Source organism: Anomaloglossus baeobatrachus, chromosome 3 (assembly GCF_048569485.1).
Source record: "Anomaloglossus baeobatrachus isolate aAnoBae1 chromosome 3, aAnoBae1.hap1, whole genome shotgun sequence".
NCBI classification, from domain to species: Eukaryota; Metazoa; Chordata; class Amphibia; order Anura; family Aromobatidae; genus Anomaloglossus; species Anomaloglossus baeobatrachus.
Genome location: NC_134355.1, coordinates 455,476,036 through 455,491,749, shown reverse-complemented (window position 1 = coordinate 455,491,749; position 15,714 = coordinate 455,476,036). Strand labels below are relative to the sequence as shown.

The 15,714-nt window shown below is 47.0% G+C and overlaps 1 protein-coding gene across 1 annotated transcript in view; it reads left to right on the top strand.

Moving 5' to 3' along the window:
- LOC142297272 (putative cation-transporting ATPase 13A4) overlaps positions 1-15,714 on the top strand; it is a 243,681-nt gene that overhangs the window by 212,619 nt on the left and 15,348 nt on the right. The window contains exons 28-29 of the mRNA XM_075341527.1: positions 6,846-7,015; positions 14,391-14,479. Of these exons, the coding sequence (XP_075197642.1) occupies positions 6,846-7,015; positions 14,391-14,479 (259 nt within the window). The remainder of the gene's footprint in view (positions 1-6,845; positions 7,016-14,390; positions 14,480-15,714) is intronic.

Here is a 15,714-nt window from a genome sequence, read left to right as displayed (position 1 = left end):
CTTGAGCATCTGGGCAAACTTAGGATTTCTTGTGGCACTACCCCGCACCTCAGGGGCTGTGGTACGTGAGGGGCTGAGAAAACTGTCCCACTTCTTAAAGACTGTTCCCCTACCTCTGGCGGATTGGACTTGTGCCTCTCTCGGCTGTACGCCTTGGTTGTCCACTGATTCCTGACCTATGCCGCTAGCGTTTTGTGAGGGGAATGCTTTGCCTACTTCCGTGACTATGGCCTTCCGGAACTGCTGCATTTTGGTTGACCTCTCCGCCTCGGGAATAAGAGACATAAAGTTCTCCTTGTAGCGTGGGTCTAACAGTGTTACCAACCAGTAATGATTGTTGGCCAAGATGTTCTTAACGCGAGGGTCACGAGACAGGCAGCTTACCATAAAGTCAGCCATGTGCGCCAGACTCTTAACAGCCAGGACTTCAGTAGCCTGACCAACACGATGACTGAACATGCTGTCCTCCTCCACCTCCTCCTCCTCATCTACCCTGTCCTCTGGCCAGCCACGCTGAACCGAGGATATGACTGGTGTGCATGTCATATCCTCAATTTGGCCGGAGAGTTGCTCCATGTCTTCATCCTCCTCCTCGTCATAGTCCTCCACTGCAAGTTGTGATGAGACGAGGCTGGGCTGTGTGTTATCACCCACACCCACTACTGTTTCTTGCTGCAACTCATCGCGCTCCGCCTGCAATGCATCATGTTTGTTTTTGAGCAGAGACCGTTTTAGAAGGCAGAGTAGCGGTATGGTGACGCTAATAATGGCGTCATCACCACTCACCATCTTGGTGGAGTCCTCAAAGTTTTGGAGGATGGTACATAGGTCGGACATCCATCTCCACTCCTCAGGTGTTATGTGTGGAGTTTGACCCATTTCCCGACGGCTTAGGTGATGCAGGTACTCAACAACTGCCCTCTTCTGCTCACATATCCTGACCAACATGTGCAGAGTTGAATTCCAACGCGTGGGGACATCACACACCAGTCTGTGAGCCGGAAGATGCAAACGGCGCTGAAAGCCGGCAAGGCCGGCTGAAGCAGTAGGTGACTTTCGAAAATGTGCAGACAGGCGGCGAACTTTTACCAGCAGATCAGACATCTCTGGGTATGACTTTAGAAACCGCTGAACCACGAGGTTGAGCACATGGGCCACGCATGGAACATGTGTCAGCTGGCCTCGCCTCAAAGCCGCCACCAGGTTCCGGCCATTGTCACACACGACCTTTCCTGGCTTTAGGTTCAGAGGGGTGAGCCAGTGATCTGCCTGCTGTTTCAGAGCTGTCCACACCTCTTCTGCATTGTGGGGTTTGTCACCTATGCAGATTAGCTTCAGCACAGCCTGTTGCCGCTTCGCCGAGGCAGTGCTGCAGTGCTTCCAGCTTGGGACTGGTGTGGAGGGTAAAGTGGATGAGGATGCGCAGGAGGAGGAGGAGGCTGAAGAGCATGACATTCCAGAGCTGTAGAGTGTGGGTGAAACCCTGACTGAGGTAGGGCCTGCAAACCTTGGTGTGGGAAGGACGTGTTCCATCCCTCGCTCAGACTGGGTCCCAGCTTCCACAATATTAACCCAGTGTGCCGTCAACGAGATGTAGCGGCCTTGCCCACAAGCACTTGTCCACGTGTCTGTGGTTAGGTGGACTTTGGGTGAAACAGCGTTGTTCAGGGCACGTGTGATGTTTTGTGACACGTGGTTATGCAACGCGGGGACGGCACACCGGGAGAAATAGTGGCGGCTGGGGACCGAGTAACGTGGGACAGCTGCCGCCATCAGGTCGCGGAATGCTTCTGTCTCCACCAGCCTAAAAGGCAACATTTCCAGCGCAAGCAGTCGCAAAATGTTAGCATTTAGAACTGTGGCATGTGGGGCGTTGGCAGTGTATTTGCGCCTGCATTCAAAGGTTTGCTGAATGGATAACTGAACGCTGCGCTGGGACAAGGACGTGCTTGATGATGGTGTTATTTCTGCGTAGGCAACTGCAGGTGCAGGACCGGAGGAGGCTTGTTCGCAGGCAGCATGGACAGGGGATTGTCTCGCATGAACAACCAGCGAAGACGTAGCAGTGACATCAGCAAGCACTGCTCCTCGACTCTGTTGTACTTCCCACAAAGTCGGGTGCTTGGCTGACATGTGCCTGATCATGCTGGTGGTGGTCAGGCTGCTAGTTTTGGTACCCCTGCTGATGCTGGCACGGCAGGTGTTGCAAATGGCCTTTTTAGAATCATCTGGAGCCAACTTAAAAAACTGCCAGACTCGGGAAGACCTAACATTTGTACAGGCACCTTGTGTCGTGTTGTTGTTCCGGGGAACGGTTGCCTGACTTCTGCCTGGAGCCACCACCCTGCTTCTTACTGCCTGTTGGGATGCTACGCCTCCCTCCCCCTGTGCACTGCTGTCCTCGCTCTGCATATCCTCCTGCCAGGTTGGGTCAGTTACTGGATCATCCACCACGTCGTCTTCCTCTTCCGCACCCTGCTCCTCCTCCTGACTTCCTGACAATTGTGTCTCATCATCGTCCACCCCTTGTTGAGACACGTTGCCAACTTCGTGAGAACGTGGCTGCTCAAATATTTGGGCATCTGTACATACGATCTCCTCATGACCCACTTCAACATGAGCTGGCGAGAGGCCAGAATGTGCGAATTGAAACGTGAACAGCTCTTCCGAATGTCCAAGTGTGGGATCAATAATGTCCGAGGACGTGTACTCAGCCTTGTGGTAGGAAGGAGGATCAGGTTCTGAAATGTGCGGTGCAGTATCACGGCTACTGACACTTGACTGTGTGGAAGACAGAGTGTTTGTGGTGGTGCCAATCTGACTGGAAGCATTATCCGCTATCCAACTAACAACCTGTTGACACTGGTCTTGGTTCAAGAGCGGTGTACTGCTGCGGTCCCCAAGAATTTGGGACAGGACGTGCGAGCGACTAGATGTGGCCCTTTGTTGTGGCGAAATTAGAGCTTGCCCACGACCTCGGCCTCTGCCTGCACCACCATCACGTCCACTTCCTTGTTCCTTGCCAACGCCCTTGCGCATTTTGCAATGCTGTGCTGACGTGTATTCACTACACTTGTGCGTTATATAATAGTTTGTGAAAAACGCACACAAGTGCACCTGTACGCTGCCACCGACAGGCACACACGTGCGGTTTTTAAATGCAAGCACGGACGCACTAAGAACCTAACAGGTTTTTAGGAGAAAAAATTACTGAGACGTCTGACACTATCAGCCACTGCTGACTGACGTGTATTATACACTAGACTTGTGCGTTATATAATAATAGTTTGTGAAAAACGCACACAAGTGCACCTGTACGCTGCCACCGACAGGCACACACGTGCGGTTTTTAAATGCAAGCACGGATGCACTAAGAACCTAACAGGTTTTTAGAAGAAAAAATTACTGAGAAGTCTGACACTATCTGGACTGTTTTAGACTGTGTACACCAGCCCCAGATATGATGAAGGCTGGTATACGGTCACCACTAGGAATGGCTATATACCCTGCCTGCCTGCCTGCCTGCCTGTATACTGCTACAATAGTCCTGACAAGGAGTCTTCTGGTCACTAGCCTGTATTCCGACCTGGCTATACCCTGCCTGTATATAGCAACAATAGTCCTGAGAAGGACTCTGCTACTGTACTCCGACCTGGCTATACCCTGCCTGCCTGTATACAACTAGAATAGTCCTGAGAAGGACTTCTGGTCACACTGTTTGCAGCCCTGCTACGGAAATAGCTATAAAGGGCCGCAAACCTTTCCCTGAAGCAGCGACCCTCTCCCTGCACTGACTGTCTGGATGGCTGTGAGCAGAGCACAGCGCGCCCGCCGGTATAAAGGCTCGGTCACACTGTGCGGGCCGGCCAATCACTGCAATTCCACAACTAACAGGGCTGTGGCATTGCAGTGGTCTGCCAGCCAATCCCTGCATGAGGGCTGGCTCTCAAAAGAGCGCCAACATGCAGGGATGAAGACCACGAGTACAGCACGAGTATCGCGAGATTACTCGGTCCCCGCCGAGTAGCCCGAGTACAGTGATACTCGTGCGAGTACCGAGTAGTAACAAGCACACTCGCTCATCACTATTCCAAACTCGAATATTTAGTATTCGCTCATCACTATTAATAGTGACAATAGTGACAATCTTGGTCTTTTATGGAGCTCAGCTTATCGCTGAGCTTTGCTGAAGTACTGAGATTACAACAATGAGGGTCTTCAGAAAACCCTTGAAGTTATAGTAACTCCTCAATCCTGTGATCGCATTGCTGGAGACCAATGGAAACCAGTGTGTGCAAACATCAGTGTGGGAAATTTTCATCCTGCTGCAAACAGAAAGGGCTCATGCGCAAGTAACTGCTGATTTATTCTGCAGCAATTTGACAGCACATGTGCGCTTCAAATCGCTGCAGAATGAATGCAGTATTTTTTTTTAAAAATCGCCGATTTCATGTGCTTGGGATGCTGCCCCCACCATAGACAGAGTGGGAGCTGCATCCAGAAATAATTGACACCCTGCTTTTATGAACGCATGGATTTGGGTCAAAATTTTAGCACCCAAATCGCTGCGTTCATAAAAGCATCGTGCGCACGTGTCATGCACAATCTACATAGATTGTGCAAGGGACGCAGGATGCATGCATTTATACTGCAGAGCTATATGCAGCATAAATGCATGCAATTACGCAACGTGCGCATGAGCCCTTAAATGGTTACCTGCTCCAACGAGAACTCCGCTCCAGCTGCGGCTGTTAGTGACTGATATTCTCTATGTAAAATAGCCGGCATCAGCCGTGTGTGTCAGAAGCTCTGCCCCTGAACTCCCTCCACAAATGTGCACCCCTTCCCAGAAGGTTTATTCATTGATGTACTAATGCAGGATAAGGTTAAAACATTTGCAGAATATATTTCCTTATTAAGAAGAAAATAAAAAGGACATGGACACATTTGTCACAAAAACTATTTATTTAGATAGTATATGTGTTTGCGCAGGAGTTTGCTTCTGCATTGTTCATTTCTTTTCAAGATCTACTTACACATTCACAAGGAGGCATGTCAGTGTAAGTTCAGAGTTGGGTTAGCGTTCCAAGTAAAACATTCACTCTCCAATTTTCTTCTCCGAAGCCTTTACCCGCACCTCATACTCCAACTCTCACACCAACTCAGCAATTAAAGCCAGAAATTATTTTATTAGACCAAGATATGGTGTTCATGGTATGGGATGTAACTATAGCTCTTGCCTTCTGTTTAAAAGAATGCGTCTCATTCACTACAAAAAAACAAAAAAACTTAGGCCTCAATTTCACTTGCGTTTTGCACAGATGAGTGCAATCCGATAAAAATCGGATTGCACTCGCACCAATGCAAAACTATGGGGCAGTGTCCATCTATGATTGTTTTCTCATGCCATATCAGTATGAGAATTAATTAATTGCAGCATGCTGCGTTTGGCAGTGAGTCTCAGCTCACATGAAACCATATAAATCTATAGGTGCATGTGAAACATCGCACTGCACTCCCATGTTATCTGACCGCAGTGCAATGTACGCAGAGACAGGCAGCGGAGGAGAGGGAGAAAATGCTCCCTTCCTCTTTTCTGAAGCTGTGATCCGATCCCAAGATCAGATCACAGTTGCATGACCCTCGGCTGATGCTCACAGCACAAGGTCATTAGTATATCGCTTCCGATACTTTTTCATCAGAAGCTGTGCGCAAGTAGAATCGAGGCCTTAGAGGGTTTTTCCAATCTCACACATTTGTGGCATGAGGATGTGCATAAGGCCAGAGTCACACTTGTGAGAGGCTCTTGCAAGTCTTGCATCACATCACCCGACATGGCCTGCAGCTCTCCGGACAGGAGCATCTCAGCTGCATAGAAATACATGCAGCTGACCCGCTCCTGTCAGGAGAGTGTGTGGCCATGCCGGGTGATGCGATGTGAGACTTGCGCGAGTCTCTCGCAAGTGTGGCTCCAGCCTAATAGATTTCTTGTACCCATTTGCTGAGTCTTTTATTGCCTTTTCTCCCATTGCATTGGAGTGGAATCTGAACTTTTGCATGCTAAAAGCTTATGAGTGTCATAAATATAACCTAGTGCTGCTTGATGGTCATTTCTGTATGTCTACATTTTGTCCAAAATACAGAATCTTGCAACACTTGTCATGGGTCCTAATTGTCTTGTGAGTGTCTATGCTAAAATTAAAATGAAAGGCACAGAAAAGGGAATTAAACTTCTCCCAAAAATTCAAAAAATAACAAAGAAAAAAAAGGCAACAGTATTTACCAAAATATCGATCAATACCTCATATATTATATTTTTTTTTCACATCATAACTATTTCTGTACAGGATGCAGCAAAGGTCATCTGGCCTTGTGAAATGGGGAGTTTATCCCAATGGGATGCACTTATATAGTGCTGGGAAGCTAGACCGATCTAGTATTATGGGCGTCACTAATAGGTTGTAAGGCGGATACTGTGTGTGACCAGTGCCCAATACCAAGCAATCACATCTTCCATAAATTGGTAAGATGTGAGTGGTTGTCTCATCGATATTTTGCATCTGTGTTTTCTCCGCCTTTTATCAAGGGGGCTGCCGCATCATGTCAGTGAATTAGATTCTGACAACTGAGCAGGTAAATACTGTTGCCCGTCTTTTTTGCAGTTATTTTTTGCTTGTTTTTGGGAATTTGAAATACTTTTTTGTGGCTTTTTTTTTTTCTTTCTAAGCTGGTTTTGAGCAGCTGTTATATTAATACTGAGTTTAATACAGAAAATAGCCTGTGATAAGATTAATAAAATCATGACAACACAACAGTATCATAATCACTGTTATTCTTATCCGCAGTGCATGTCTTCCATTAAACCAGAGTACAGTGAATGTTACAGTGAGAGAACATGGATACGCAGAGAACTTCTTAACCACCACAATGTTCCCTTTAACTGGTTTTAATCAAATTATTGTAGAAATTGTGTTTGCCAAAGGAAGGCCATTCAGGCAGCCTCTATATACTAACTGTAAGTTGAAATATATATGATTTTTTTATGTCAGCAGTCAAATATCAAAATCTCAGTAGTGGATCTTGAAATGTGACATAGGGGGTCTTTTTTTTAAAGTTGTACTTAATATATAATATATACATAGACTGAACAAGTATATATTAATGCAACACTTCTTGATTTTGCTCCAATTTTTACCTCTCCATGACCAAGGAGGTACTGGTATGTCCTTGATCTGGAGGCAAGCCCAGAATATTCACCACACATGTCTGCTGATCTGCTCAGCAGACATGTGTGGCAAACAGATAAGGGTGGATCGGAGATCCACTTGCTCTTGTTAACCCCTTAGATCATGCTGTCAAATAATGACAGTGTGACTTAAGTGGCCATGGCGAGGATTTCGCTGTTCCCCACCACCAATGTCAGCCCTGTGATGCAATTATGGGGCGCCAATGTTTTGCCATGGGAGCAATTACACTTTTTTTGCAATTTCACAAGATTTGGAAATTTCTTCACGCTTTCCAGTACACTATATGGTAAAACTATTTTATTTTATTCAAAAGTATACCTCAGCCTGCAAAAATAATCTCTCATATGGCTATAATGATGGAAAAATAAAAAACGTTTCGGAAGCAGGGGAGGAGAAAATGAAAATGAAAACGCAAAATTGCCCAGAGGTGAAGGAGTTAATGAGCTGAAATCTAAAGGGTGCTTTACATGCTGCGACATCGCTAACGATATATCATCGGGGTCACTGTGTTTGTGACGCACATTCGGCGTCATTAGAGACATCGCAGCGTGTGACAGCTAGGAGCGACGATCAACGATCGCAAAAACGTCAAAAATCGTTGATCGTTGACACGTTGCTCCTTTTCATAATATCGTTGGTGGTGCATGCCACTGGTTGTTAGTCGTTCCTGCGGCATTACATATCGCTATGTGTGACACCACAAGAACGGCGAACATCTCCTTACCTGCGTCAACTGGCAATGAGGAAGGAAGTAGGTGGGCGGGATATTCCGCCCGCTCATCTCCGCCCCTCCGCTTCTATTGGGCGGCTGCCGCGTGACGTCTCTGTGATGCCGCACGAACCGCCCACTTAGAAAGGAGGCGGTTCGCCGGCCACAGTGACGTCGCAGGGAAGGTAAGTCTGTGTGACGGGTGTAAGCAATGTTGTGAGCCACGGGCAGCGATTTGCCCGTGACACACAACCGACGGGGGAGGGTATGCTCGCTAGCAATATCGATAGCGATATCGCAGCATTTAAAGGGCCCTTTAGACTTTTCTTTGTACATAGAATACCTTTTTCTTTCAAATATTGGTCCCATATTTGCTGAATCTGTGTTAGTGAACACTTCGCCTTTGCCGAGATAATTCATCCACATCACAGGTGTGACATATCAAGACCCTCATTAGACAGCATGATTATTGCACAGGTGTGCCTTAGGCTGACCACAATAAAAGGCCACTCTAAGGCCTCCTTCATACGTCAGTGAAAAACACTGACGTTCTTAACTGTTGTGTAAAACACGCACATGTCCCTCCGTGTCCCGTGATTCACGGCACACGTGGGTTGTCCATGTGCAATCTGTCATCCGTGATCCGTGATCCATGATTGAAAATGGACATTAATCACCTGCCTTCGCTCCTGCTCTCCATGGTGCTGAACTCCTCGGCTCTGCAGCGTCCGCCTACCGCTCTCTGCAGCTACTTCCGGGTCGGCTGTTCCGGCTTTCATGAATATTCATGAGCCGGGCAGGAGCTACAGAGAGCAGAGGCTGCACAGCGCATCGCTGGAAAGATGAGTTGAAAATGTTTATTATTTTATATGTCAGTGTTTTTCTGGTACGTGTTTCACGGATCACACATGGATCACACCATAGTGTGGTCCGTGGGTCATCAGTGATGCCAGAAAAAAACGGACTTGTGTCTGTGCAGAATCACGGACACGCGTGTACGCTGCATGGAGACACGTTCAGTGAAGAATCACTGATGTGTGGGCAGACCCATTGATTATAATGGGTCTGCGTATGTCAGTGATTCTGGTACATATAAAAAGAAGCACATACGTCCGAGAATCACTGACATGTGAAGGGGGACTAAAATGTGCAATTTTATCATACATCACAATGCCACAGTTGTTTCAAGTTTTTAGGGAGTGTGCAATTGAAATGCTGACTGCAGGAATGTCCAGAACCTGTTGCTTCTGAATTGATTATTCATTTCTCTACTTTAAGCCACCCCCAATGGCATTTCAGCAAATTTCCCAGTATATCCAACTGACCTCACAACAACCGCAGACCACATGTAATCACACCAGCCAAGGATCATCTGAGATCAGCCACCCGGACAGCTGATGCAACAATCGATTTGCTTAACCAAAGATTTTTTGCGCAAACTGTCAGAAACCATCTCAGGGAAGCTCGTTTTCCTCATCGGAGTCTCCACCTGACTGCAGTTCATTGTCATAATCGACTTGAGTGGGCAAATGCACACATTTGATGACATCTGGCATGTTAGAGAGGTGTACTCACGGATGAATCACAATTTTCACTGTAATGGGCAGATTGGAGACTGTATGTATAGCCTCATGTGGTTGAGCGGTTTGCTAATGTCAGTGTTGTGAATAGAGTGGCCCTTGGAATTATGCTACGGTTAGGCATATGTTATGGACAACGAACACAGGTGTATGTTATTGATGCCATTTTGAATGCACAGAGGTACTGTTGTGAGATCCTGAGGCCCATTGTTGTGCTATTCATCCACAACCATCACCTCATGTTACAGCATAATAATGCACAGTCCCCTGGTGCAAGGATCTGTACACAATTTGCCCGCAGACGCTGGCCCTTTGGGTCTCTATGCCTTGGCGGTGGCTTTACCTGTATGGTTGGGCTGTTGTCTTCTAAAGGGACTTGTGTGGGGTAGGTCCTTAAGTCCAGCCCGCAATCAGTTGATTCGACTCGGCCCTGTCAGTTCAGGGCTTTATACGGGGTCTGAGTACCCTGCCTGGTGCTCTGGTATCCAGTTGGCTCCCCTGGTTCGGTTCCGGCGGGCCACTACCCTGTCCCGGTCCCTTACGGTTCCACCGGTCGTATTCCCGGTCTCCTGCAGGCAGCCACCACCATCTGCCTCCTTGCCAATGGTGACTGGGCTCCAACTCAGCCACCGATAGTCTCTTATCAGGCACGGACACAGGACTGCCCGTGACCTTGACTGCTCTCGACTTGCACTTGAACTAGTGTGTGTCAGACTCACTGTTTTCCCGCCTCCAGGCCTGTGAACTCCTCGGTGGGTGGAGACAACCACCTGGCTCCGCCCCCTGGTTTGGACATCAAACCTGGAGGGTGGTGACAAGGTTTTTAGGTTGACTGGTGTTACCTAATCGGGAGGGGGTGTGGTGTTGTGTGTGTGACTACCTGGGACGACCTGGAAAGTCCAGGGCATCACATTTCCCCTTGGTTTAATGCAGACCGTCCGCGGGCTGCCCGTCCATCACCAGTTTATTTTTGTTTCTGTAAAATAGAAAACTGGACAAACAATACAAGCATAATAACATTTCAACATTTTTATCTTTTTGGATCTTCCCAGAGGCACATACTTGAACGTTATGGTAACATTTTTATTAATACGGGAACCGGGTCCTCAGTCACCCACCCACCCAAACAACCTAGACCTTGATGCTGCCCCTAAGAAGTGGGCAGCACCCCTTTTCCCCATACCAGGAATGGGCCCAGGTGTTTCAACGGGACGGGTGAGGGTTTCACAATCCTTTCAGAGGCTCCACGTCCAGGGGACCCCTGACTTGGAGGATGGCCACTGGTTGTAGTGGTGGCAGGCCTCAGCCAACAGCTTCCCGCAGGCCCATCCTCCAGTCTGCCTCTCCGGAGGCGGTGAAACCGGACGGCCGGTTAAGGGAGGGGATTATTTATATTTTTGCTACTCATTGAGCATGTTTAGGATGCTTTGGAATGGTGTGTACAACAGCGTGTTCAAGGTCCTGTGTCATTCAGCAACTTTGCACAGCCATTGAAGAGGCGTGGACCAAGATTCCACAGGCCATAATTAAAAACCTGATCAACTCTATGTGAAGATGTGTTGCACTGGTTGAGGCAAATGTTATTCCCAATGGATACTGACTGGCTTTCTGCCTCCCTACTGCCCCAGACCAACTCAATACTGTAAAACTACACATTTTAGAGTGACCATAATTGTTTAATCAGCATCTTGATATACCACACCTGTGAGGTTGATGGATTATCTCGACAAAGGAGAAGTGCTCACTTACGCTGGTTTCACATCAGCGTTTTCCTGCCGCACTCGCAGATCCGGCACAAGGACAGTACAGTACATTAAAGTTCATTGGCAAGCTCCGGGCACATGCGGTCATTTGACCGGAGCATGTGACAGCATGTGACCGGGACTTGCCGCACTGTCTGTGAACTGTATTGTACTGTATTGCCCTTATGCCGGATCCGGCAGTGCAGCAGAATACCGCTGATGTGTTTGTGCCCTAACACAGATATAAACCGTGCAGTACATGTGACCCCATGCTGCCGGAGAAAAATGTACATGTCTACGTGTGGAGCACACAGACACATGTATGCTTCACACGGTCCATGGGAAAACACGCACATGTGTGCAAACCTTTTGATTTTAATGGGTCTACGTGTGCCCGTGTCTCCGTTACGTGTGAAAATGGACATCACACGTACCGGAGACACAGATGTGTGAAGGGGCCCTTAAAGGTATTGTAAAAAAAATGTTGCCAAGTGTATTAGATGCAGTCAATACATCTCAAAATGTGTGTCTTACCTGCAAAAACAATGTTGCCAATATTTGCTTGAGAAGCTGAGATATCACTCCCAGAAGACCATTTGAGAATGAGAGGTCTGGATTGCAGCTAGATATCACTTCTGATTCTAGTCAGTCTGTGCTTGAGCATTACTATACTCTGTGCAGATTACATTGCTTGAATGTTATCTATCAGTGAACAGCACAATCCACCTGCTACAGGAATATTTTTCAGCCCTCACAGATCTTGATTAGCAACATCTATGTGGTATGCATTCGGAGAAGGACAATTGTGCCACCCTCTGAGAAATACCTCTGACCACCGCCTAAGGTGAGATGCTTATTTCACCTCATGGTAACTTCAGCCATAATGTTATGCAACCAACATCATTTGCAGAGGTGATAACTTTCCAGGACTACACGGTAGTGATTCTATTGTGCACCATAGAAGCAGCCAATGCAATGGCTATGTGGCTTTATGGCTAGACCTATACTGTTAACTTTTAGTAGGTGAGTATATGTGTTGACCAGTCTTCCCTCGGAAAAAGATTAGCGTTATTTTAAGAATATGTTACATGTTGAAACAGATATTTATACTTATCCATCTTTCTAAAGAAATGTATGCTTTATTTATTTACTAAAGTCTTTTAAGAGGAATTGATGGTAGCCTAATCTTTTTCCTTAGCGATTCACAAGACACTCTAACCATAGTATCCAGCTTGGATATACAGTACATCCTTAAGTCTTTAGTTGAGCCACATCCATACTCCAGAAAAAAAAACAGCAATCTTGACAGGGTGTTGTGTCCCCACACAACAACATGAGATGAGCATACTAAATTTAGTTGCTTTTGGTGGAGACCTCTGATATTTATCAGGAAAACATTGGGCTGATTCATCATAGCTTTTTTGTGCCCAACATGAACAAAAAAATTTGCAAATATTGACTTTTCATGAGAAAAAATCCCAATGGATGAGCCATACGGTAAACATGCAGCCAGCATGTATATACTGGCGGCATGTATGCATTACTCACAATCAATGCATGGACAGAGGACAGACGAGTATCTGTGCAATAGAATACATTTTATTTAATGACACACAGCTAGAGGTATAAAAATATTCAAGACATGATGCACATACCCGGAGAGGAGGGATCACCACCAACGCGCGTTTCGCGACGGTATTATTGCTTTCTCAAGGGGGAGAATATTGAATATTTTTATATCTCTAGCTGTGTGTATCTGTGGGACTTTCTTGTTTTTCCATGGTATACTTGGGATCCTGCTGTTTTTATTCAAATGCATTTGCACTTTATATTGAATTATGTTAAACCTTTTTAGGTATCCTGGTTACCATGGTATACACCTCGGATCAGTCTTGGTGATCACACTTTGGGGCACCGTGCTGTTGAAACTTTACACTGCATCTGTGACCAATATATATTGTAGTCGTTTGTGATTATTGTTCACCTCTCACACGGCTATTTTTGTATTTGAATTTATATTCCTACAACACTATAGAGCGGTCACCTCCTCCACGGCTATATATTGCTCATTGTGCTTCATTGTGTGAACTACACATTTACTGGCCCTTGTTTGTATACCCTGATCTACCTCTCCCATGGCTACTGAAGGTGTTAGTGTTCATTTTACTCATTTGAACGTCTCTAGTACATTATGTGAACTTTTCGCCTCTCCCACGGCTATTGGTTATTTTGATTGACACTCTGTACTCATACTCCATGCCCTTCTGTTTTTATGGTAGTTGTTTTTTTTAAACTTGCATGTATTGCTGTCTTGCCTGTTTGTCATTAAATAAAATTTATTCTATTGCACAGATACTCGTCTGTCCTCTGTCTATATATTGACTTTTCATGCCAATTTTGACCAGCTCTGACAAAGTGATATGATCACTGTGATGTGAATAGGGCTTGTAGACTTATGTTTGACAAATTTATGATGAGCAATGGCGTTCACTTCACCATAAATCTTACATCAGGAAATATAGACCAAGCACTCTAATGTGGTGAAAATAACAATAGTGATTTATTGATGGCATATTGGCAATCCAACATATAGAGAGAAAACATTTCAATCTCAAACAGAGCTTCATCAGTTCAAGATTGCAAGATTGGAGGGCTTACGTGGGTACAGACATGCAGTGTTCCCGCAGTGAATAATGGCGCTTGGCTTTCAGGGACTGGAGTAAGATTTGCCGTGAGGCGCACGCCACCTTGTGTCTTGCCTGATTCATTAAGAGGTATAATCAATCAATTAATTATGAATCAGGGCCCTCACACTCTATTTTGGCCCTTCATCAATAATAGCATGAAAAATGCCAGTCTTGATGAATCAAGGCCTTTGTCTTTTTCGTTTTTCCTTTTAACCTCCCCCTCTAGAGGAACGCCAGGCCCATATAGACTGGATGTCAAACTTTCAAACTTGGCACTATAATAATTTGCCATGGCCTTGTCTTTCTTATTTGTACACCACTGTTTTACTTCTAAAGTTTAAAGATGGGTTAGTCTTTACTAGGCATCGCTTGCACCTTTCACAACTGTATATACACACGTTGATACTAATTATTTCTTTTTGCAGATGTGCTGTCAATTCTGATCATAATCCAAATTGTGGCTTACTTGTTTTTCGTCTTCGCTGATATTGATGCATTTTATACTGTAATGGAGGTAAAGTATAGTACATTGTACAAACAAGGAGAACTCAAATCTTATTTTAGTTTTAAAGTGCCTATTTTCAGTATATGATAAGAAAATGTACCGCCCCGGGGCTCGGCCGGCTGCCGAGCCGCTCGTATCTGTGCTCGTTGGTGGGTGGCTCGAGCTCTCCATGGACCCGGGGGTCACGTCGCTCTAAAAGGGGGTTGGCGCTACACGTAGGGACTTCGGTGGTGAGGTCCAAGGCCAGAGCCGCGGTGGTTTGCAGGGGTTTTAAGTTCGTGACGCCACCCACGGGTTGTGGTGAATGGATGGACACCACCGCTGCTGTTGACTAGGCTCCCGGGGACGGTGTTGCGCAGCTTGGTGTTGACCCCCTCCGTGGGTAGGGGGATGATGGTCCCGGGGGCCCGAGGGAGGTGCTGAGGCGAGGGGATGGACGTGTGCTGGGGTGTCGATGCGGTGCGGTGCGCGGCCCGTAGGCACTGGTGTACTCACTATGATAAACACGCTGGAGTCTCTGGTAAACCAAACAAGGTGGTGAACGGTGCCCGCAGCCGGCTGCAGTTTCCCCTTAACTGGTCGGTGGTTTCCACCTTTCTCCTGCACCTCTCTGTTGTAAAAGTTGTGACTCTTATGCCTAAGCAATGGTAGTCCGCTCCCCAGCTTGCTATGTGTCGGGAGAGCCCTGTTTACCCGCAGATGCTGGCCCCTTGGTCTCTATGCCTTGGCGGTGGCTTTACCCTAATGGTTGGGCTGTTGTCTTCAGTCAGGTGTTGTGTGGGAAAGGTCCTAAAGTCCAGTCCTCAATCAGTTGATTTGACTTAGCCTCGTACTGGTCTGAGTACCCCTCCTGGTGCTCCGGTTTCCAATCGGTTTCCCGGTTCGGTACCGGCGGGCCACCGCCCGTCCCCGGTCCCTACGGTTCCACCGGCTGTAATCCCAGCTCCTGCAGGCGGCCACCACCGTCTGCCTCTTTGCCAGAGGTGACTGTGCTCCAACCCAGACACCTGATGTAGACTTTGGCAGGCCCGAGCACAGGTCTGCCCTTGAACTTGACTCCACTTCACTCCACTGTCAAGACTAATCTCTACTGTTTTCCCGCCTCCGGGCCTGTGAACCCCTCGGTGGGCGGAGCCAACCACCTGGCTCCGCCCCCCCTGGTGTGAACATCAAACCCGGAGGGTGGTGACAAAGGTTTTTAGTTTGGCTGCTGTCACCTTACTAAGGGGGGGGGGGGGGGGGTG